Source organism: Neolamprologus multifasciatus, chromosome 18, assembly GCF_963576455.1.
Source record: "Neolamprologus multifasciatus chromosome 18, fNeoMul1.2, whole genome shotgun sequence".
Taxonomy (NCBI): domain Eukaryota; kingdom Metazoa; phylum Chordata; class Actinopteri; order Cichliformes; family Cichlidae; genus Neolamprologus; species Neolamprologus multifasciatus.
The window spans coordinates 30,667,449-30,691,072 of NC_140456.1; the positions used below are offsets into that span (position 1 = coordinate 30,667,449).

A 23,624-nucleotide genomic window follows, 5' to 3' on the forward strand; every position below is an offset into this window, starting at 1 on the left:
CAAAATAATCACCAAGATGTGTGTTCACTGTTCAGCTTCCTCCTAGGACTCTGGTATAATCCCCGCAACTTGCACTGAAACTTATGGGCAACGTTATACAACAATTAATAAACAGTAATACTTATTCTCAATCATCATTTTTTATTGTCATGGTCATTTCACATGGTCACACATTTCAAATGTACAGCACTGATTGTTTCCTTTTTTCCTGTTTTTGTAGTTTTAAATGTTAAGAAATATATGTAACTATTTCCAGTTACAGTTAGTTTTATCAAAATTTTTACAAAAGTTTTTAAAATAATCTGAGAGTAGAATGGTGTTCTAGACTTGATTTTCTTATGTTACAGGTGTGATTTAAATGTCTTTGCATCATACACCCATACAGTGTCTATGCCCTCCCCCGCGGTACTTTCAGGAATCCACGTAGGGAAGGGGAAGCGACAGGCCACCACCTTGGCTGATCTAGGCAGCTCGCTTGCCAATTTCAGCTCAAGCTTCTCCATCTGAAGATAAAAGCAGCAAACAAACATGATTAGCATGATGATTTGAACTCATCAAGTTTCTGCATTTTGGTGAGACACAGAGGGGCGATCGTGGCTCAAGAGTTGGGAGTTCGCCTTGTAATCGGAAGGTTGCCGGTTCGAGCCCCGGCTTGGACAGTCTTGGTCGTTGTGTCCTTGGGCAAGACACTTCACCCGTTGCCTACTGGTGGTGGTCAGAGGGCCCGGTGGCGCCAGTGTCCGGCAGCCTCGCCTCTGTCAGTGCGCCCCAGGGTGGCTGTGGCTACAATGTAGCTTGCCATCACCAATGTATGGGTGGATGACTGGATATGTAAAGTGCTTTGGGGTCCTTAGGGACTTTGGGGTTTGGCGACTTTGGCGCTTTGGGGTCCTTAGGTAAGCGCTTACTTTGCTATATAAATACAGGCCATTTACCATTTACTCACCATCTGAGGGACTCCAAAAATGACAACATTGGAGTATTGAGCAAAGCTGACCTAAGAAAGGAAAAAGGAAGTAACATGCTAAATGACTAACTTCATTACAGCAGATGTCTGTAAAACAAAGGTTTGTTTTCAGAAACCACTGACCTTCCACAAGTCTGAGATGTGAAATGAGGTGGAGCGGTAGACTCCCTCCCTCCAGGCCCTGTAGCGAGAGTACCACACCAACCAGGGGTTCAGCTCAAACCCTGACGCATGAAAACCATGTTTGGCTGCTGCAATCACCTGCAAGAAGCAAGGGGAAACAGTATAGTACACACACACACGTTTGTAAATCATGTTAGATTGGTTGCTACTGAAATTAAATTTTCACCCTTTAAGGCTGTTTGCAAAGACAGTTTCAATTTTTTTTAACCCTCTGGCCTTCGTGCGTGGTAATCTTCAAGCCTAACACTGCACTAGCCCTGGATTTTTTTAAGCCTAGCCCAGCTGTCATAAGACCAGGACTATTTCAAAACTGTATAAAGAACAGACGATATCAGAACAACAGTTATGACCTGACCTGAAGCTTAGGAGAGGATGGCAAAAGGTGTAAGACACGATCCAAAGCACAAAAGTAAACCAACAACATAACAGTTGTTCAGCCACATGACATCCCAGATACTCATAAACTAAACAGTCTGTAGGGCGGAACTGGTCCCCTGTTCTCCTGAACAGCTACGGGACACAGCTGCTGGAGCTTGTAGGTGATAAAGAAGCCTTTTGCGATCACTAAGACATGACTTACGAGCTTTTTTTTTTTTAAAGTTTGATTATATTTTGTTAATCTTTAACTGCGCCTTGCATAAAATCATGGTTTCTCTAAAGGCTTTCAATACCTTTTTATTTTTCTTGCAACTATAACTTTATAGTTCCAGAGGGGGCTCAGAGGGCAGAACAGTACTTACTATCCTTCCATCTCCGCTCCCTATGTCCACCAGGGTTCCCGACCTTGCCCTTAACGCCTTGAGGACGTTTTCCACCTGAGTCGTGGTGGCCGGGACAAACGGGAGGCAGACTTTCCTCAGGGCAGGGGCTACAAACGGAGCAGCCACTGCGTACAGAGCAACCAGCGACCCTCCCACTAAACCTGTTACGACAAGCCCAATGCGGCTCCTGCCCTTTCTGTCCCTGTTATCCTCATTAGGCTGTCCCGAGTCCAGCAGGAGCTCCTCTTGTGACATGACGCTAGTTTAACGCAACGTATGCAATCGTTCGCTGAACTCCATGAATGACAGCGGGGACTGTTTCAGCTAGCAAGCTCTTACTTATTCGACCTCAAGTTTTCATAAATGAAATTAAATATTGTTCGAACAAATTGCAAGTCTATGTTGTCCTTAGTTACGAAAAAATAGATTATCATAGTTCAAAGTCCTGCTATTTATATGTTATTGTAACATGTAAGCATTGTAATACACGACCTGTGCAAGGCTATAATCGGCCCGAGTGGATAACAAAGAGGAACTACAAACCGTTCCTCCATGCTTTTGTTCCCATTCAAGCTAGCTTTCGTTATGTTTTGAGCGTGGTTAAAAATAAATAAATTTTATAAATAAATTTTATATATATATATATATATATATATATATATATAGATAGATAGATAGATAGATAGATAGATAGATAAAATAAATAAATTTTATATATCTATATATATATATATATATAGATATATAAAATAAATAAATTTTATATATCTATATATATATATATATAGATATATAAAATAAATAAATTTTATATATCTATATATATATATATATATATATATATATATATATATATATATATATATATATATATATATATATATATATATATATATATATATATAAATAAATAACAAACTTAAAAGTAACTAGATTATGAATGGTTACATTTTACTGTGTTATACTTGTATAACTATGCATGTGACAAATAAAGAACCTTGAATATATTTCGTGAGATATTTTATGAAAATCACTGATAAACGTTGTGTGAAATGCCAGAATTCTGGCATTTCACATTGAATGAATTCAATGTTCTGGTTTAGCCACCAGAACATTGAATTCATTCAATGTTCTGGTGGCTAAACCTTTTATTCAAATACATATTTAATGTTTTTCATTTGTGATGAACTGGCTTTTTTTTTTTTTACACACACACACACACACACACACACACACACACACACACACACACACACACACACACACACACACACACACACACACACACACACACACACACACACACACACAAATTAATATGCTGTGCCATGGTCAAATTCAAGCAGAGGGTAAATATTTAATAATTCAGTAAATAAACATGAAATAAATCAGCCACAATATGACCTGACATACATGTAAATCGGATGATAAATAACACTTATAATTGCATTTTTCTTGCTTTGGTATTGTAGGCATGTTCATCCATATAGGAAACACTTCAAACATCAAAATAATTAATGAATAATATTATTTTAAATATGATTTGATCTATGTGACATATTCTAGCCTAGAGTGGAAACATTAAACAAACAAGGAACCTAAAAAGGAAAAAATGGAACTGTGATCCAGCAAAATAGGCCTACTCATCCTTGGAACCATCTCTCATGAATTACATTGACAGAGCAGTGTACCATTCAAGATAGCTCCTAAACTCTTTGGTTTTGGGGAATTACTATTAAAAAGACTTTTGGATTGCATTCTTGGAAATTACTTGGAATGTCTGAGAAAAAGGAACTCTACTGACCATATTAGGTAAAAACCTTTTTTTTTTTAAAAAACAACAAAATTGGCCACCTCTATTTGCAATATTAATTTTTACTGCAATTTCATTTGGGACCTTTTGTTGTTCTTTTAATTAGAAGTCATTAGACAGTGTACGATGGACCGTGTGGTCAAGCCCTGATGGGCCGTGGTGGATTGGATGATGGTATATGTGGTGCTGACTGGTGGTGGGACCATCATCCATCATTAAATCCTCCTCCTCCTCTGCCCTGTACCCTCCTGCAGCGTCCTGTGAGTAGCTGTGCTTCATCACCACAATGTTCCGTCGACTCGTCGGCGTGTTGTGGTGAGAGAGTCGGGGCGACTGCTGGTTCACCATCACTGGCTGCAACTGGGGCACAAGAGCCCCCCCATCAGGTACAATGGTGGCGTCCCTCACGCTCAAGTTGCTGCGGCTACCGTGGACACTGCCCTGGTGAGAGCCACAGTGGTGGTCGCGGATGCATTTGCTTTCGGAACGTCTCAGCTTGTGGAACTTGTCAAAGTCCTCGGCCAGGGCAGGATCGGTCAGTTCACCAGAGGGGGCACGGCGCAGAGTACAGAGTTCATAGTGAGGAGGCTCAAAACCGGGGTGGAGGAGGGCAGGATCAAAATCATCTCTGTGGATCCAAAGAGGGAAAGAGAGTACATGCACAGACATCCAGACCTACAGTTCCAGAGTACAGATACAATAAATGTTTAGGAATGTGCAACAGAAACTTTGAATGTAGCTACAATGACAATGATAAATGTGTATAAATTTCCATTAATGTGAATAAATTGTAAGATAAAAGTAGAAAAAACAAAATGCCAGCACGTGGTTTTCCAACATGCCTGGCTGCTCATGTGCAATTTGAAACTAAAGGTCTGAAATTCAAGCATTTATACATATGCACATTTCTAAACTGCAGTCAAAAAGCAAAAAAAATTGAAAACCAGACAAATTCTTTCACGGACATCATCATTATCATCATACTGTAATGATCGTAGCATATCTATATATGTTTATTAGAACTTAATGAAACCTATAATCTGTCAAACGTATCTCTTATGAATGATATCAAGTCACAAACTGCTGTTACAATTGCTGTTACAAGGTAGGTGCTGCAATCTGTTATTTATCCACGTAAAATTGTCACTGACAATAAAAATGACTTTTTCAACAGAGATATGGCCAAGATTGCAGCAGAAATTGCAACAAATGTAACATTAGAGTTCTATTAAAATATATTAAGTTTCCATAAAGGACTGAATTGATTATAATGTAGGTACAATAACACAGAGTCATAGAGACAAAGCAGGTTATTCCTTCATTTTATAACCTCTGTGGGAATCCAGCTGACTACAGTTTATTTAAGAATATAGGCAAAGGTGTTATGTGTAGAAAACATATAGAAACATCAGAAATCACTTTCTGGCAGAACACAGGTTCGTGAACGTACGCCTAGCACGTAAATTGAGTGTAACATTTGCAAATACATATGCACGTTACATGTACATTTGAACAGTAACCAGAAGGTTTAAGTATGAATAACTGGCAGTTTTTATTTCCTATCTGGCGCGACTTCATCATTCTACACCCTTAACTAAGGATGCAAGATGGTCACAACACATGGAAAAGAGTGGGGGAGTCTTCTTTTGGACATTTGGACGCGACCTCTAAAGTACTGTGATTGACAAAAAAGTCCACAATTCCTCAGAGATAAAGTATTGCCTTACCTTTTCAGTCATTTACAATCTTCATTTTTATGTTTACAATTAAAAGCCCCTGTTATTGATATTAATGTGAGGGTTAAAATGTCTGACCTGTAACAGAATTTTGAAAGTCGTGCCCTTTACTCTTTTACAACTATGTAAATGTGCAGTTTTAAACACTGCTCAAATCAAGCGATTTTGGCTACTGAGTAAAGATAGATCAAAATCTACAAATTGATCATATCGATAGTTAAAGGTATATCTAAGTCCCAGCAAAGCACACATGAAGCAGCATCAGCATTTATTAGGAACTGTACACTTGCGATTTTGGGCTATATTCTGATGTACACAGGTGTTCTGTTTATTATTTAAAAATATGTTCATATAAAAACACATCACACATCTACCAAGACAAAATCTTTGTTTCATGTGTAAATACTTCTGAAATGTTCACTCTGAAAGGAAGTTTTGGATATGTGGAGGTCAAAAAGTACAGAGAAAGCTACTATTACCAAAAAATATCCGCGTACGTGAACAGAGCCTTGATGTCTACAAAGTTATATAGTTCTGAATGTTTTGGTTTATTTAACCACTAAAGTCTTTCATTCCCCTTGTTCTCTTTTTGACAATACTACTAAATAACAATTTACCGAGACTTTACCTGCGGATGATGTATTTCTTGCGAGGCTGTTTGACCTGGATGATGACAGAGATGATGAGCAGGATGACGACCAGACCACAGGTTACTCCAATGATAGTGAGGTTAGTGTTATCTAGCGTATCCAGGATGCTCGGTTTCCTCGTCTCTGGTTGAGGGGATGATACAGACAGAAATCACAGGCGTGTTTTGTGAAAACAGCATGTGGCTGGTGGTTGGAATTTCAACATACCTTTGCAGTGATTCTCATCCCATGGGTAAACACAGTTCTGGATGCCATTGCACACCAGAGTGTGATTTATGCACATGTTGCTATGGCAAAAGAAAGTGTCTCTCTCACACGGAGCTGAAACGAGACAGGCAAGAAAGATACGGCTGTAGCAATATGTTCTATTTCAAAGTCAGACTTTAACTATACTCACTTTTGGCTCCATTTCTGCCTAAACAGGCAACATTAGCTATGGGCTTGCTAAGGAACAGCACCACTCCTTTCCCTAGAAGCCAACAGCCAACACAGATAGCCTTCTGCTAGCTGCTCCTCCCTGAGCCTCGTTCTGCCAGAGGTTTCTTCCTGTTAAACAGGAGTTTTTCCTTTCCACTGTTACCAAGTGCTTGCTCACTGGCAGATGATGTATAGATGTATATACTTCATAAACTGTTGCAATCCCCTGAACACTTGTTATCTAAATTCTACTCATTATTTAACATTTTCCAATAAATCTTGATCTTTAAACAAATCTCAGGCAGACAGATTTACTCACGTTCATGGAAGGTTGTAAAGAGGATTTTGAATCTGCTCTTCCTGCTGCCCTCGTCTGCCCACAGTCTCACCACCCCCACAGAGGTAACCAGCATGACATCGTTGGCCACAGTGGAGCAGAACTTATTCTTTAAGTGCTCAACGGAACTGCTGCCGTCATAGATGCCAACAAAGTTACGCTTACACTCATTGGAGTTATGCATCTCATACTCAAGAAAACGCATGTAGATCTGTGAGGAGACAAAAGGATGAGAAGAAAGAGTGCTGTGAATGGACCAGAGTTTAATAACACTGGAACATCTTTATGTTTTTCTCCTTTCATTTTTTTCATGACTTGAAGACCTTCTCTATTTATCACATAAAAATTCCTCGTTGAAATGGCTCAAATATCCAACAGTGACAAAAGAAAAGTAGATGTGTAAATACTAACAGCAATACTATTTAACTGGCAAGATTTTGTTGACCTGCAGTCATTTATTGAGCTCTAAAAGGCTGACATCTTTGGATGTTTTGAAGATGGTTTTAAAAAATTCTGCAGTGTTTGTCTGAAAACAACCAACTTTAACATCATTAAATGTGAACTGCTACAGCAGTTTCACATCAGTCATTGCTGAGCAGAATACTGTAAAAATGTGATGTTCACATTATGTTACAGGTAGAACACCGGCCTAATGTCTCAACAAGCAGACAATCAATCAATTCCAGGTATCTGAAGTTTGTAGTAGAGTCAAATTCCATCTGTGAGTAGCAGAGATTGTTTAAATAAGAAAGAAAGAAATGGCACACAGTATGCAGACCTTGGCTCTCGGTGGAGCCCTGATGTACCATCTGCAGTCCACGGCTTCAGTCTGCTGCGCCCGGCCTTCCTTAGCTATCTGCGTTGAATCTACGTAGCCTTCTGGACCATTCATCTCAAACTCACAAACTGTGGAGAGCAGCAGTTTTAGCAATGCTGTTGTAACAATGAGGCCTGTTTCAGTTGTAGAGACAAGTTTTCTGTAGTACTTGACGCTTCATATGAAGATTTATGCAACCTCAAATGCTGCGTAAAATGTAAAATAAAATGGAATCCAGTGGTCTGCAAGCCTCATAAACTATAAATCAAATGCTTAAACTGAGAAAATACAATTTAAGAAAAAAGATCATTTTGAATTTTAATGCCAGCCACATGTCTCAAAAAAGTTGGGCCATGCCATGTTTACTGTTGTGTAGTGTCCACTCTTCTTTTAACAACAGTCTGTTAACGTTGGAAACTGAGGAAACCAGAAAGTTGCCTCATTCTTGTCTGATATAGGATTCTAGATGTACTACAGTGCAGGGCCTTCTTTTTTGTATTTTTCATTCTATGATGTGCAAAATGTTTCCAACTGGTGTAAAGTCTGGACTATAGGCAGGCCAGTTCAGTCCAGCAAAGTTATGCTGTTCTAATAGATGCAGTAGGTTTGGTATTGCCTTGGTAAAATGGTGTCTTTTCCCCTGAAAACACACTTTTCAACACTGATGATGCCTTTCTAGTAGATGTGCAAGCCCAGAGAAAATGGCAGTGTTTCTGGATCATATGGCTTCTTCTTTGTATCCTATAGCTCTAACCCGTGTTCATGGACGGCACAGTGAACTGTGTTCATGGACAATGACTTCGGGAAGTGTTCCTGAGACTGGGCACTGATTTCCATGACAGAATCATGCTTTTTTTTTTTTTTTCACAATTTCCAGCCTTGTCCCCTTGTGCACAGAGATTCTTCCAGATTCTCTGAATATTTTGATTCACCCAATTAGCTGTAAAAGGTTTCTTTTTACCACCACTTACTTTTCTAGACCTTGTATTTTTTCAGATATGCTGTTGCCATCAATTTCAAATACATATGTTTCATAACGTAAAAGGTTTGTGAGATCTCCAAAAGCAAGAATTATGTTTTTATTGACATTTTACATAGCATCCCATCCTTTGTGGAGTTGGGCTTGCCCTTGGCAATGTGAAAATGTTAAACAGCACTTTATCTCATCATCTTATTACCTCTCAGAGTGTTAAAGACAAGATATCTTTGAATAGATAAATGTGCAAACATTTTTATTTTACATAGGCTAACTATGTGTCACCATGTCACTATGTGTTTCCCCTTTGACAGAAACGGTTCAAAACTGGTTGTGATGTCACAAATTAAGTTTTCCAAATTCAAATTTTAGACTCTATTTAAATTTTCACATCTTGTAGCATCGAGTATGAAGGGTTTTCTAGTACTGTTATTAACAAAATTCTGAGGAAAATAACATGTATGTGTGGAGATGTACCTAAGTCAAAAATTTAAATACACCTCATTACATTTTTAGTTTTTTTAAAACTCCAACATTGGTTCTCATGGCAGATTGGGAAACTGATACATTAATTTGGAAAGGTTAAAACTAGCAGTTAAAAACCTCCATTACTGTATGCACATTCCAGTTTCCAGTAATCACTAGTAACACTGCAGTAATACTAACTTAGGATTTTGTCTCCATATAACATTATAATCATACTTGCTAACCTCTAGCTCACAGATTTATGTACTGTGAGCTCAGACTAATGTGTAACAAAGTCACCATGTACAAACATCTCAGTTATTAAAACATGACACATGTAATGTACTGCAGTTTTCCAGCAACATGAAATCTTTCCTGCAGTATGCAAATTTGATTTAACAACTCGTTTCCTACTTTGATGTTAACACATATCAATTTAATCAAGCACTACACTGACTTTCTGCTTTGTGTCTAATATTATGTTGTATCATGATCACACACAAGTTTAATACTCACATGGTAGAGTTGGCAGTTCCCCAAGCCCTTTGAACTCGGGATCTGAAAGCAGAACATAACAGCAGTCTTGTAAGAGGCAAATAAATCTTTATAACATGATGTACTCCACGTATGTGATAAACACATGCATTTAAAATTGTGTACACATAAGGTGTTTAAAGATGTTTGTGTGGCAGATGTTCTGTGGATAATATCCCCAGATGTTTTGTGTCAAGGTGCCAGAGCTGTTATTGCAGAACAAGAAGGCTCACACAACATTTGCAGGTGGTCTTATTGTCGTGGATGATTGGTGTATAATGTTTAAATACATGTGCTCAGTAAATGCAGTACAGTTGGAAGAAATGTCGAAACATGCAGACGCGTGACAAACTAACCAATACAGGCAATAGCCTGGGTGACTGTTTAATCAGTGGGTCCATTTTACTCACATGGTTTTTCGCCACTAGTTCCCTAAAGACGTAAGAGTCACTGCTAATGAATGGGTTGTGTGTCATCTGCATAGCAGTGAAAATTTATGCTATGTCTTCTAATGATACTGCCTAAGGGAAGCATGTATAATGTAAACAGAATTGGTACTAGCACTGAACCCTGTGGAACTCCATAATTAACCTCAGTGTGTGAAGAGGACTCTCCATTCATGAACAAATTGGATTCTGTTTGATAGATATGATACAAACCACTGCAGTGCAATACCTGTAATACCTACAGCATGTTCTAATCGCTCTAATAGGATATTATGGTCAACAGTATCGAATGCTGCACTAAGGTGTAGCAGGACAAGCACAGAGATGAGTCCACTGTCAGAGGCCATAAGAAGATCATTTGTAACCTTCACTAAAGCTGTTTCTGTGCTGTGATGAGCTCTGAAACCTGACTGAAACTCTTCAAATAAGCCATTCCTCTGCAGATGATCTGTTAGCTGTTTGACAACTACTTTTTCAAGGATGTTTGATATGAAAGGAAGGTTGGAGATTGGCCTATAATTAGCTAAGACTGCTGGGTCTAGAGATGGCTTTTTGAGTAAAGGTTTAACTACAGCCACCTTGAAGGCCTGTGGTACATAGCCGATTATTAGAGATAGGTTGATCATATTTAAGATCGAAGAATTAATTAATGGCAGGACTTCTTTGAGCAGTTTTGTAGGAATGGGGTCTAAAAGACACGTTGATGGTTTGGAGGAAGTAATTATTGAAGTTAACTCAGAAAGATCAATTGGAGAAAAAGAGTCTAACTTAATATCAATGGTACTAAGAGTAGCTGTAGATAATATTACATCTGTGGGATGATTATTGGTAATTTTTTCTCTAATGATAAAAATTTTATTTGTGAAGAAGTTCATGAAGTCATTACTAGTTAATGTTAAAGGGATGGTTGGCTCAGTAGAGCTCTGACTTTTTGTCAGCCTGGCTACAGTGCTGAAGAGAAACCTGGGGTTGTTCTTATTTTCTTCAATCAGTGATGAGTAGTAAGATGTTCTGGCTTTGCGGAGGGCTTTCTTATAAAGCAACAAACTATTTCTCCAGGCTAAATGATGATCCTCTAAATTTGTGACACGCCATTTCCTCTCCAGATTACGAGTCATCTGCTTTAGGGTACGTGTATGATAATTATACCACGGAGTCAGGTACTTCTGATTAGAGACCTTAGTTTTCACAGGAGCTACAGTATCCAGAGTCGTACGTAGTGAGGAGGTAAAGTTATTAACAAGATAATCGACCTCTGTTGGAGTAGCGTTCAGATAGCTGCTCTATGTTGGTACAGAGCATTGAAGATGATAACAGTGGGTGGATCAAGGGCGTAGATTTGGTTTTGGCATTGGTGGGGACGGATGATTCAATCACCGACCCCTGCCCTGTTTCTTTTTTTCCCCTTTTTGTCTTTGCTTCTTGATAAAAAAGGAGAAATATACTTCCCTGTATATACTATTCTACATGCTTTTAAACCATTTAAAATTACAATTCATAGTTTTACATTTGAATTATATAATGTTAAATTACTATTAAACAAATGACTAAGTATTTTAGAGTTTAGTTTACTTCAGCCATATTTCATATAAATCAGGTATCATACAAACATAAAAATAGCTTCAAATACAGTCATGACAATAAAAGAATATGACTTTAAGGACTTAACAACATTACTTCAGTTATAGTACACCAACGTCTGTTATATTTTGGCACTAATGGAACACTGAATGACCTGGTGGGTTTTGTCCATAAAACTACTCATCTAAGATTACCACAAAGTAAAAGATCTCTCAGCAAAATTATGCAACATTTTAGGCACACTGTTGCCCCGATCAAATCAGTGAGCTGGGATTTTTCTATTCTAAACATGAACTACTGTTACAGCAACAGACATGGACTACTGGTGCCCCACACAACAACTCAATGTCCACTATGTGAAGGAGCCAAACACATGCCTGCTCCTCTCGTTAACTGAGATAAACTGCTGGCATATTGGTTTTACATCTATACTGTCCAGTCTCTCCTGGTGGACATGGCACACAGCAGCATTGTTTAATCTCATCCGAGTCACTGTTAACCTTACCCATCTTTTTAGTCTTCTGAGAGCACTGACGCTTCTTTTAGCCTCAGTACATGTGTTTTATCCTCAGATTACAATTATTATTATTCTGTGCTTGATGTGCCTCACCTTTGGCCCTGGCTCTTCCCCTCTGAATGCACTAGGACATATTGCCACCTGATAAAATAACACATTGATTCGTGCCATATAAAAAGTGAGATGTGTCAATTCAGATTCTTTGTCAAATATACACTAATGAATCAATTTACATCAGCAGCCTAATTGTCATGATAATAAATATTAGTTAATCTATAGCACCAAATTATCAGTCAGTCACCTGTGACCTCGCATCTTCACCTCTGTCTGAGCTACAACATGGCAGAGCTGCCTCTGTCACCTGATAAATAACAGTGAGACATTCCAAATACATGCAGTCACATATGTGCTTCAAATACAGTAATGAACAAACAAGTCATCATCCAATTTCACCTGTGATCTTGTATCACCATTGTTGGTTGGAATATTTGCAAAATCATGACTACCTCATGATATTTTGTCTCAAAAATTAACCCTATGAGTATGTCAGTACCATTAGGATGAAATTATTGTGTCACCAACATTTAACGTTAGACATATAATTTTAACAGCCTCTGTAACCTAATATCCGGGCTTACTTGAGGCTGCCGTTTTCTCTGACAGTTTCAATCAAAATTAGAAATGCTACTGTGGGAGACTGAGGTAACTAATAGTGCTGCATGTTGTGCAGTTCGTTTCCAAAACACGTTATTCATGGGTACATTTTTAGACTGATGTGGGCTAAAGCCTAGCATAGCCTGTAACGTTATTATGACGGACACATTTTATGAGTGAACTTGGCTTTAAGTGACTTACAGGTTTCTTTGAAAATTACTTTCTTATATCCAGGTTCTTCCTTTTTGCTGCCGTCTGCCTCTCCTCCTGGCAGCGCAGGCTTGCCGCTGCTAAAACTAAACAGAGCTCCCTGAAAGGCACAGCCAATCACATTGGCCATATTTGTCACATGACGTAGGACTCCAGTAGAGAACGTAGTTTAACTCTTTCTGCACCGCTGGGTGAATGAGACGCTGACAGATCGTTTTTTTCTTTCTATCGGGTTAGTTTTTCTTTACTCGAAGAGATCAAATTATTGGTGGGGACAATTCAATAATCGCTGGATACTGTTAAATAGGGGTGCAACGATACTCATATCGATATTGAACCGTTGGATACAGTGCTTTCAGTTCGGTATGCATATGTATGAACAATACAAAATTTTTAATTTATTTTATCAACTTTCCTTCTGACGATGCTGTCTGTGTTGAGCGCTCAGTGGATCTGCGCTCGACAGTGCAGCCTAGGCGGAGTAGTCGAATGCAGATTCACTGAGACAGAAGTTAAGCTCGTTGCAACATGGCAAATTGAACCTCCCCCACCCTCATTCAGATGTGGCGTTTGGAACTATTTTGGTTTTCATGTGACGTGTGACCCTGAAGGTAAGCGCGTCATGGACAAAAGTCAAACAGTATGTTGGATGTGCCACGAATGCTCAATTACATTGGTGGGAACTAGTGTGTTAGCAGGTTAGCTCGTTAACGTGTTGGCTGTCCAGCCCCACTCACAGGGCGATCCGCGGTAGCTCGTTAACAGAGATTTGCCGTGTTGTGGTGTTAAAGTCATTTCAGATTAACGCTGACAGCACTAGTGGGAACACAACGAATATGACTGCACATTTACTCTGACATCATCCTAGTGCAAAGACAAGTGGAAGCAGACAAAAACAACAAGCATGCATGCTACAAACTTTACCCGAGTCAGTTAGACAGCCGTTAGCACATGATTCTCTTTATGGGGACCTGATATGTTTAACCACTTAAGCCCCATGCCCCCGGTACCGGGGGCAAAAAGGAGGAGATCACGTTTAATCGGTTATAATGCGGGTTGAGAAATATAAGTCCAGTCATGTGTGGTATCCACAGAAACCTCAGAATCTCAGCTAAAATGTCATATAAACCATTTCTACAACCACCAAACACACCGAAAACAAGCCGTGATTAAACGAGCAGTTATGTAAATGTGCAGAAGTCCGCTAAACAAACAAAACCGAACCAGAAATTCTTCAGACTTCAAAAGATGGGCTGGTTAGCTTCCAGAGCTATCACTGACTCCACACACCAAGTTTCACCACGATCAGACCAAAATTCACTGAATGAGCCACAAAAGAAGACCACAAAAACACACAGTGGCGCAAATGCGCTAAGACAGAAATTGGCTTACCATCCCGATTTCCTCCGTTATTTTCGCCGGTCGCCACGTGATTAACAGTAGTTGCCATGTGAATCTATTGGCTCAAACGATTAAAAAGAGGTGTCAATCACGCAAATTGACCAAAAGAAACCAAAGTTACAGCCCCTCGGAGTTTATGCACGCTGCAGAAAAGGGCATTTACCATGTAAATGTGTGGTTAATTCTTCAAAAAATATATTTTTAAAAAAAGCATGTTTAGGCCTGTTAATAAAATTTTATTAATTTCTGCTCTTTAATACCTAAAAAAAATCAACTGGCATGGTGTCCAATTGTGCGCCAAAATTGGACATTTTTGTACAACGTCTGGATATTCATGTATTGACAGCGCTGTAATTTTTCACTGTTTCACTTTAGAAACATAAATCTTTGCACAGATGATGTTTATATGTTGATTACTGGATTTCTGGAACCAAATGTGATCTGAGGCATATTTTTCAAAGGGTTATATGCTAAAAATTAAAAAATAAATAATTAGGCGAGGATAAAATCTACTTACTTTTTTTCTGTGTTCCAGTCTCAGTAACTTTGACACAGTAATATCTGATTCAATATTTACACCTCTGATGAAATTTCCCAAGTGTTAGCTTTATTTTGATACCAAGACTGTAAGGACAGAGTTTGTAATTGCAGAGAAATAATCAATTAAATTTGGGCATTACATTTTCGAGCAGGAAGCTCAGAAACCCCCCTTGGGGCTTAATATGCTGCTGAGAATATACCCCAGAAGAAGTGTATAGTATAGCTTTTATTTTGGAAAGAGCCATTTCTCTGTAATGAACTCTCTTTTCCAAAGATGAGTGAATCCTCAATCAGATATTAATTTTTTTATTACTTTGTTGTTTCAGCCACATTAAATTTAAAAACTGTACTTTTGAGTTAAAATATATATTTATAATTTTAATAAATGACAAATGAAAAAGGCATGAACATTTTTTTTTTGTATAGAAAAAATATCGAACCGTGACACCAAAGTATCGAACCGAACCGAACCGTGAATTTTGTGTATCGTTGCACCCCTACTGTTAAATATTCAGTTTCTATGCCATATGTTAAAACAAGATCTAGAGTGTGATTAAAGTGGTGGGTGGGTTCTTTTACATTTTGAGAGAAGCCAATTGAGTCTAATAACAGATTAAATGCCATGTTGAGGTTGCCATTTTTAGCATCTACATGGATGTTAAAATCACCCACAATAATTATTTTATCTGAGCTCAGAACTAAATTAGATATGAAGTCTGAGAAATCAGACAGAAACTCTATGTAAGGCCCAGGTGGACAATAGATGATAACAAGTAAGACTGGTTTCTGAGTTTTACAGCTGGGGTGGACAAGGCTAAGCATCAGGCTTTCAAATGAATTAAAAGTCTGTCTTGGTCTTTCATTAATTAATAGGCTGGTGTGAAAAATTGCTGCCACACCACCCCCTTGGCCTGTGCTTCGAGATTTCTGGTAGTTAGAATGACTCGGGGGTGTTGATTCATTTAAACTAACATAATCATCCTGCTGCAACCAGGTTTCTGTAAGGCAGAGTAAATCAATTTGTTGATCAATTATTAAGTCATGTACTAACAGAGACTTGGAGGAGAGAGACCTAATATTTAATAATTCACATTTCACTGTTTTACTCTTTGGTTCAGATGTGGATACTGGATTGTTCTTTGTTTATTTGTTTATGTTTATGTTTAAGTTGCTTTTTAGTTTATCTGTTTTTTCCAGTGTTTCTGAGCTGTCATACCTTCATATAGGAAACAGTAAGATGAAATTTTCAAGGCTGAAAAACCGCCAAATCAATTTTACAATCAGTATAAGTACTTTTAAGTCCCTTTCTATAACCCACTTTGAACATTAATCAACAAAACTGCACCAATTTAACACTCTGAGGTCTAAGTCATCATATGTGCTCAAACTGAACCAAATCCCCCAATCCCAAATATCTGTAAAGGGGATCTAAAATAAAGCACTAAATGTGACAGAACATTTTTAATTTTGTATAGTTTAACAGTAACTTTATCACGTAAATATCTGCAAAGCTTTTGAGTTATTTACGGTTAGATGTGTCCACAACATAGGCATGGTTATTTTGTCAGCTTCAATCTATTTTTATAGTGCAGAACTTATATGCACCATACTGTTAGGATTAAAAGCTGCTGCATAGTTTGAATTCCATACTTTGGACACAAGTGGAGACGGAGACTTAGTGAGGCTGCAACGTGCTGGGGCGTCCGTTGGCTCCAGAGGGTTAACGTCTGTGAATCAGTGTGATGCCATATTAACTCTATTTAATCTACATTTCAATACAAGCTCATCTTGGCTATCCTCAATTCCTTCTGTGCCAAAATTATTTTCTACTAAAGTCTTATTTTACGCTCAAAAATGTGTTAGTTACAAATGGGTTACTTAAATGTGTTTCAAAGCCCTAAGTGTCAGGATCCTGGATCTCCTGATCCAGTGTTTTGAGTTTCTTGTGTCTCAGGGTTTTTGTATTATGATGTAAGTTCTCTTTGTTGCCCCAGTTTATTCTATAGTCTAGTGTCTTGGTTTGGGTTTCTTGTATTCTGTTTAGTATTTAGTAGCTGCCCTCTGTGCCTCCTTTTTGTTGGTCTCTGTATTTCTTAGTTGCTCTGTCTCCCCTAGTCAAGTCCGCGTCTGTGTTACATTTCCTGTTTCACTTTGAAGGTCTGTGCCCTACGTGAATGTATTGAGTTTCGCTTCCCTTGGGTCTCGTTATGTCAGATTTCTCACAGCTGTGTGTGTGTGTGTTGTTAGATTCTTCCCAGTTTAGGTTTTGTACAGTTTTCTGGTCAGCAATAAAAGCTGCCATTTTGAGTTCAGTTCTGTTTCCAGTGAGTTCGCGTTCGGGTCCAATTCCTGCCTGCACACAGCCAGATCATGACACTGAGATTGTATTTTTTATTTCCTAGACTTAAGCTAACCCTTTGAGCCACTGATATTTAGGGGTCAGATTGATTGTTCATGGCTTGACCCACATATATTTTGTAGTTACATGTGGTCAGGGCTTAAGGCTCTTCATTTTGTTTTGTTTTTTTCACAAATAAAGGTCAACCTCTATTCTGTAATACACGAGATATGTGCACCAATTTTGTCAAGAAAAACAGATTAAACAAAATCTCTGAGCTTCAGTCGTTGGATAAAGTAAGCGCAAAATAACACAGACTAAAAATGACAACGTTAAAGATATACTGCAAAATAAAATAAAAAATAAAATAAAACGGCTGGCCTAAGCTTACATAATCTATGTGCCGGTTCATTTCCTCTGCCTTTATTTAAACCCACCATCCCCCCTCTACAAAAAGAAACCCTGATGCTCCTCATCAAAAACAGAGAAACACATTTAGCACGAGGAAGGGAGCAGACAGATATTTTGTTCTAAACCTTTGTGCTGATGAATCTACTCGCTAGGTGGATTATAAAGTCTGACGTACCAGCTTAGTTGTTGAGGTCAGATTAGACTCCAGCAAAAATAAAACAAACGGTTTATTTTCCAAGCATAAATTCTCACATTTTCCAATATTTTTCCATAACCAGTGGTCAGGGGTTGTGATGTAGGAAGACCAGGTGATGGACGCAACTCGGCCTCAAATCAACAAGGACTCTCATTAATTCTTTCATGTTTCTAACCTATTTCCTCTCCAAGCTCAGCCAGATTAATCACGTTCATTCCTGTGTGTTTGGGTGTGTTTGTGATGCAACAATACCTTACCAGGGGTTTTACGCCTAATGTAAGATGGAAAAAAGGGGAATACAAAGCCTGTTTTATGAAAATTACTTGTATATTCATCTCATTCAGCGAAAATGAGTGAAAACTTTTGCAGAAATATTTATGTGCATATATCTATATGTGACTGTGTATATTTAGTTAGTTAAACTGTGGCACTGCTTTGCTACACAAACACATCACAGATCATAGACTGTATATTAAGATGGACACAGCCACTCTGACATCATCAATTAGTTTACAAAGACTATTGTGAAACATCAGCATTGTGCAGCATTTTTGGCCATCTCTGCTTTAGCTTTTGTTTCTTTCTTTCTTTGCTTGTTTTTGTACCACAACTGACCAGATTAAGTCATGAAGGTGAAGTGCTAAGTTATTAGCTAAAGCTTAGTTAGCAAAGCATCCACAGACTGAGTGCAAAAAACAGAGAGTGACAGAGCTAATCAGCCATTAATAAAATACAAATTAAGTGCTATATAGTACAATATAAACATGGCAATGTACTGCATGGGCTTTTAGTGAAGCTAACTAGTGTCCATCAATAATTTTATTAACCAAAAACTTGTGCATTATCAATAAATACTTTACCAAAAACCACCTTGTGGCCATAATATGCTTAAATAGAAATGACTCTAGAGTCAGTCTAGAGTGTGCACTCTTGTTAAATATTCTTTGCAAGCTTGTGTGCATAAGGATGAATTTATTCTCTCCTGCCAATCCCGACGGGTGGAATTAGATGGGAGATTAACATTTGGTATTAAGGAATCATTACATTTGATGTAAACACACAGAAAACAGCTTCTTCTGATCTGCTAATAATGCAAAACATCTTCTTAAAGGGACAATATATGTTAGGAGGCTGTTTGGAAAAAAAGTGCTTCGGTGTACAAAATATATATCCAAATCACCCTAATTAGCTGTAAAAACTGAAAGGGCATGTATATTATCTGAAAAATGTGGAATAGCTAATATTGCTAATGACATGCACATTTGGCAAACAAATTGTGGCAAACAATTTGGAAAAAACAAAGAAAGAAGAAGAAGAAACAGCACAGGATAGACTCTTAGGGCTGGAGAGTAGAAAAGTGGAACATTCCTTTGTGGAATAAAAAGAATTATGTACTGAGACGCAATCAAATTAAAAAAGAAAAAGGAAAGACGGATAGATGACAAACAGACAAAGAGATGCAGATTAGGCTTTGCCCCGTCAGTGTAGGTGGCCTATAAAATCTGCAGTTAATAAAGCATCTGTCTCGGACTCCCTTAAGCTGCTGCTGCGGCTCAGCGCTGACAAGCTGTATTCCCCTGAAGACAAGCTTTCATTAACTGTCCTGTGGGAAGGACTGCGGGAACAAGCCCCTCTGCGTGCGTGCGTTCACGAGTGCATACGCGTGCGTTTCCCTCCTCGTCTCTTGTTAGCTGCAGCTGGTGTGCCTGCACTGCAAATGGAAATGTGAGCACATTCCCAGCAGCATACTGCCAGATTACTATTAAAATTGCAACAGAATGCAACTTTTTTGACATCGTGCTGTCAATTAGCACGAGGGTGTGGTGTATATTTTTTCACATCCTTTAATGCAATCTGGGGATATAAAAAAAAGCTTCTGATGAGTTGAACTTGCAATTTAAGTGCACTGAAAAATACAAGCGTTGATTTGTTTTAACTGCACTCTCAATGACCAGGCAAACAAAAAGGTGGGGGTCAGAAGGGGTAAAAGAGGTGGCTGACTATGCTTTGGGTAGACAACAATGCCAAAGTCACAGCAGTGAAGACTGAGAGCGTGCCAAGGAAAGGAGACACAGGCTTAGAGCTGTGGTGATATTCTGAACAGCCAGCGGCCGCGACAGATGGAGCTACAGCCAGTATGATGTAAGAACAGCAAGATGGCAGAACTCAGGACAAAGTCTGAAAGACACGTTTTCCACTATTTTGTCATGCTCTCCAAAGAGGGTGAGTTCTGTTATAGGTTATTTAGTGAGTCTCCTTATTCACCGTTCGATCAGCTGCATAGAAACTCGCTTCACTTCACTCATCAGTTTCTTATGCTTTTATAAGAAACACACAGAACTACAGCACAGAACTACAGGCAAAGGTCAACACTTAGTTTGGATAAAACCAGCCTATTAAAGTGGCTCCAGAGCTAAAAACAGCATGTCTTTTGTCCCTCATCTCACCCCCAACCAATTGCAGCAGATGGCTCTCTGATAGCGGTGGGTGGATCGATCCAAATATCGATAGTATTGATCCCAAGTCGGGATCGGTATTGGATCGACACTAGCCTGGTTAGATCGATTCTTTACTTTGAGTTCTGCTTGTTTGCTATGCTGTGCTTTCGGCAAAAACGAAACAGCCAGGTCGCTGGACTCGCCGCTCCTGTGTCAGCGGAGAGCAGGCACACTTTGCCCCCCCCCTTTCTCTTATATTTCGGTGTTGCGCTGACACGTCACGTGACTTAGACACTTTGGGGGTTATTAAGTTGTTTACATATTAATTATATTTTTACCAATTGTTTTTATTGTTGAGAATTTTAATTGTAATTTTTGTATTATACTTTACCAACAGTATTTGTTTTAATTTGTTTACTGGTTTGCGTGCACTTAAGATTAACAAAAAACAAGAAAAGATCACCACCACGGCAAACCCGATGGCATTTTCATGCTTCGCCGCATCATTTATTCTTACAATAATCACACGGTTGCTGTAACAGTACATTCAATGGCTGCAGCTCTCCCGCTGGCAGCCGTACACATCACCACCACCAAACCTGCAGCGGCATTGCAGAACACGCCCTGCCACATACCCCCATCGCCCGCTTCACCCCACCCCGCGAGCAGGCGAGGGAATCGGCCGGACCGCGGCAGGGAAGTGTCCACTCTGGCGGTCGCCCGCCACCCATATGGCAAGCAGCGGCGGCAAAGCAGGAGTGGAAGTCAGCCGGGGCTCAGAGGCAGCAGGCTGCATGGTCCTGCGTGCCGAAACGGACAGCATGCCGCCCTCAGGCAGGACCCCCAAGCACCTGGCACATCTCCAGCTTGGCAGGTCCCGCTGGCGCGCCAGCCTCCGGCTCACCCCGAGCCGAGCGCTGTCCACCCTTACAGTGATCACCCGGTTGCTGTAACAGTAGCCTACATTCAAGTGCTGCAGCCCTCCTGCTGCCAGCTATACACATCAACACCAAAAACAACAACAGCACAAGCAGCGCACAGGTTTTAAGACAGTGAGGCATGATTGTAGATGCAGTGAAGGTGAGTCCATCTCATCTGCAGCAGCATCGCAGACCACGGCCCCATCACAATAATAAAGCATTTTTTATTTAATTCTAAATAAATTATTTCTCCTAATTATGTCCTGGGTTTTAAGTAATTAATAATACAAAAGGAAAAATCACAAAAAACACTTAAGGTCATGAAAATTAATTGCGATTTAGCAATTCAATGAGGAATCCACCTTTTTTTATTGAAAAGTATCGGTATTGGTATCTGCGATACTGGCCCGTATTTACTTGGTATCGGATCGATACCAAAATATGCAGTATCGCACACCACTACTCTCTGATCCTGGTTATGCCTGAGGTTACTTCCTGTTAAAAGGGAATTTTTCCTTCCCGCTGTCGCCAAGTGTTTACTCATAGGGGGTTGTCTGACTGTTGGGGTTTTCTCTGCATTATTTTAGGTCTTTACGTTACAATATAAAGTGCCCGGAGGCAACTGTTGTTGTGATTTGGAGCTACATAGATAAAACTAAATTGAATTGAATTAAATTGAAACTTTACAGCCAGTTGTCTGACTTTTTTTTATTAAGTCATTACTAAATTAAATAAATGATCAGTAGCGGTTTTTGATATGGGCGACACGGGCGGTTGCCCAGGGCAGCATCATGGTGGGGGGCGGCATCACGGGCATCTGCAAAAAAAAAAAAAATTGCTCGTACTCATGCTGCCCCGACGTCATGCCAGCGCATACTGGGGATGGCATAGGCATCGATCGGTTTTCTATTGCCCATTTGCTGGGAGTAAGGGCGCCCTCCGTTTGCGAGGTGCGCCTGCTGCTTGCAGCACAGGGAGGAGAGGGCGGGGCGGCGGGGGATTCTCTGGCTAGCTGGAGCAGCATCTAATAACCAACTCGCAAAATAAAACAAAATAAAAACAAACCAACAAACACGAAAACACCAAACATTATGATACAGACTTATAATTTGCACCGATGTTTTTTTCGCCATTCTGTATGCGAAAAGTGAGCGTGAGAGCCCTCGGTGCGCCTGCTCGCTGCTGAAGTCAAAGTAAACTTTATTGTCATCTCCGCTACATACAGTCCAGTATATAGAGAGACGAGACGACGAGCCTCCAGTTACAGCGGTGCAAGTAAACAAACAATAAATATAAGAAGAGTAAGAAAATAAATATACACTTTAGGACTTGGGATAAAGGGATCAATAACAATTTAAAATTTATAGTTTGATGATTTAAAGTCTCACACGCAACCCGTCGAAAGGGCAGGCGGCTGGCTGCTTCCAAATAGAGCACATTTCATTCATAATGTTGTCAGTCCAAGCCCATTATGTCATTCATGATTTGAATCCTGGGTTGTGCGAAATCCCAGACATAAACCCTAGACAAAGTGAATCTGTGAACTAAGGTGTAGGTGTAACCCAGTGTTAATTTGGTTATCTGATATTGTGTGATATTCAGTATATATGTATATATCTATATTGGGTGTTCAGTTATAAAATGTTCTTCAATGATTTTGAGTTTTTTTAAATTGCTATTGGTTTGTGGCTGCTTTACGACAGTCGACTGTGGTAGTACTAGTGATGGGATTTCCGGCTCTTTTTAGAACGAACCGGCTCTTCAGGTTGTTTTGTTGCTCTTTCAGTTCAGCTCACTAAAAAGAGCCGGCTCTTTCGGCTCCGAACCGGCTCTTCAGGTTGTTTTGTTGCTTTAATTAATTAATTATTAACAATAATATAAAATTATGCACAAAAGGAATTACTAATGTAAAAAAAAAAAAGTGGGTTTTATTTATATATGTTTATATATAAATATATGCGGTGGCCCCTAGAGACAAAACACGTACAAACTCCAAAAAGCATGTACAAACTCCAAAACACATTTCTAGCATGAACTTCCAAAACAGAGCTATCTAGATCACTTAAATTACACAATTGAAAGCATGAAAGCATATGTGTATTGTTTGTATATTTATACACAAGCATTCATATATAGTCAAATAATAAAAAAATAAATAAATGTTAATTTACCTGTTATTACCACACACCAAATTCGGTCGTTGGTACTTGCTGGCTTGTGTAGCCACTAGGTAACAAAAGTTCAACACTGCCCCTAGCATCCTGAAGCACTTATGTTGTCTTTTGTACGTGTTTTGGAGTTTGTACGTGCTTCGGA

General features: G+C 39.2%; 2 protein-coding genes and 1 long non-coding RNA gene across 3 annotated transcripts in view; all 3 read right to left on the minus strand.

The window, feature by feature from the left end:
- Nucleotides 1-121: 121 nt before the first annotated feature.
- Nucleotides 122-2,500, minus strand: atpsckmt (fATP synthase c subunit lysine N-methyltransferase). Its single transcript, XM_085139629.1, has 4 exons — nt 1,891-2,500; nt 1,091-1,228; nt 947-997; nt 122-503 (listed from the first exon to the last, which is right to left on the minus strand). Exons 1-4 carry the CDS (start codon nt 2,164-2,166, stop codon nt 342-344), a joined length of 627 nt encoding a protein of 208 aa, XP_084995755.1. The 5' UTR covers nt 2,167-2,500; the 3' UTR covers nt 122-341.
- A 671-nt stretch (nt 2,501-3,171) lies between these two features.
- Nucleotides 3,172-23,624, minus strand: part of LOC146498359 (neuropilin and tolloid-like protein 1) — a 33,965-nt gene continuing 13,512 nt past the window's right edge. Inside the window, exons 6-11 of the mRNA XM_085142183.1 lie at nt 9,639-9,680; nt 7,643-7,770; nt 6,847-7,075; nt 6,318-6,431; nt 6,089-6,233; nt 3,172-4,352 (exon numbers count right to left, since the gene is read on the minus strand). Of these exons, the coding sequence (XP_084998309.1) occupies nt 3,827-4,352; nt 6,089-6,233; nt 6,318-6,431; nt 6,847-7,075; nt 7,643-7,770; nt 9,639-9,680 (1,184 nt within the window). The 3' untranslated portion in view covers nt 3,172-3,826. The remainder of the gene's footprint in view (nt 4,353-6,088; nt 6,234-6,317; nt 6,432-6,846; nt 7,076-7,642; nt 7,771-9,638; nt 9,681-23,624) is intronic.
- LOC146498360 (uncharacterized) lies at nt 17,150-21,106 on the minus strand. Its single transcript, XR_014870984.1, has 2 exons — nt 18,811-21,106; nt 17,150-18,725 (listed from the first exon to the last, which is right to left on the minus strand). It is a non-coding gene; the product is annotated as an uncharacterized LOC146498360 (long non-coding RNA).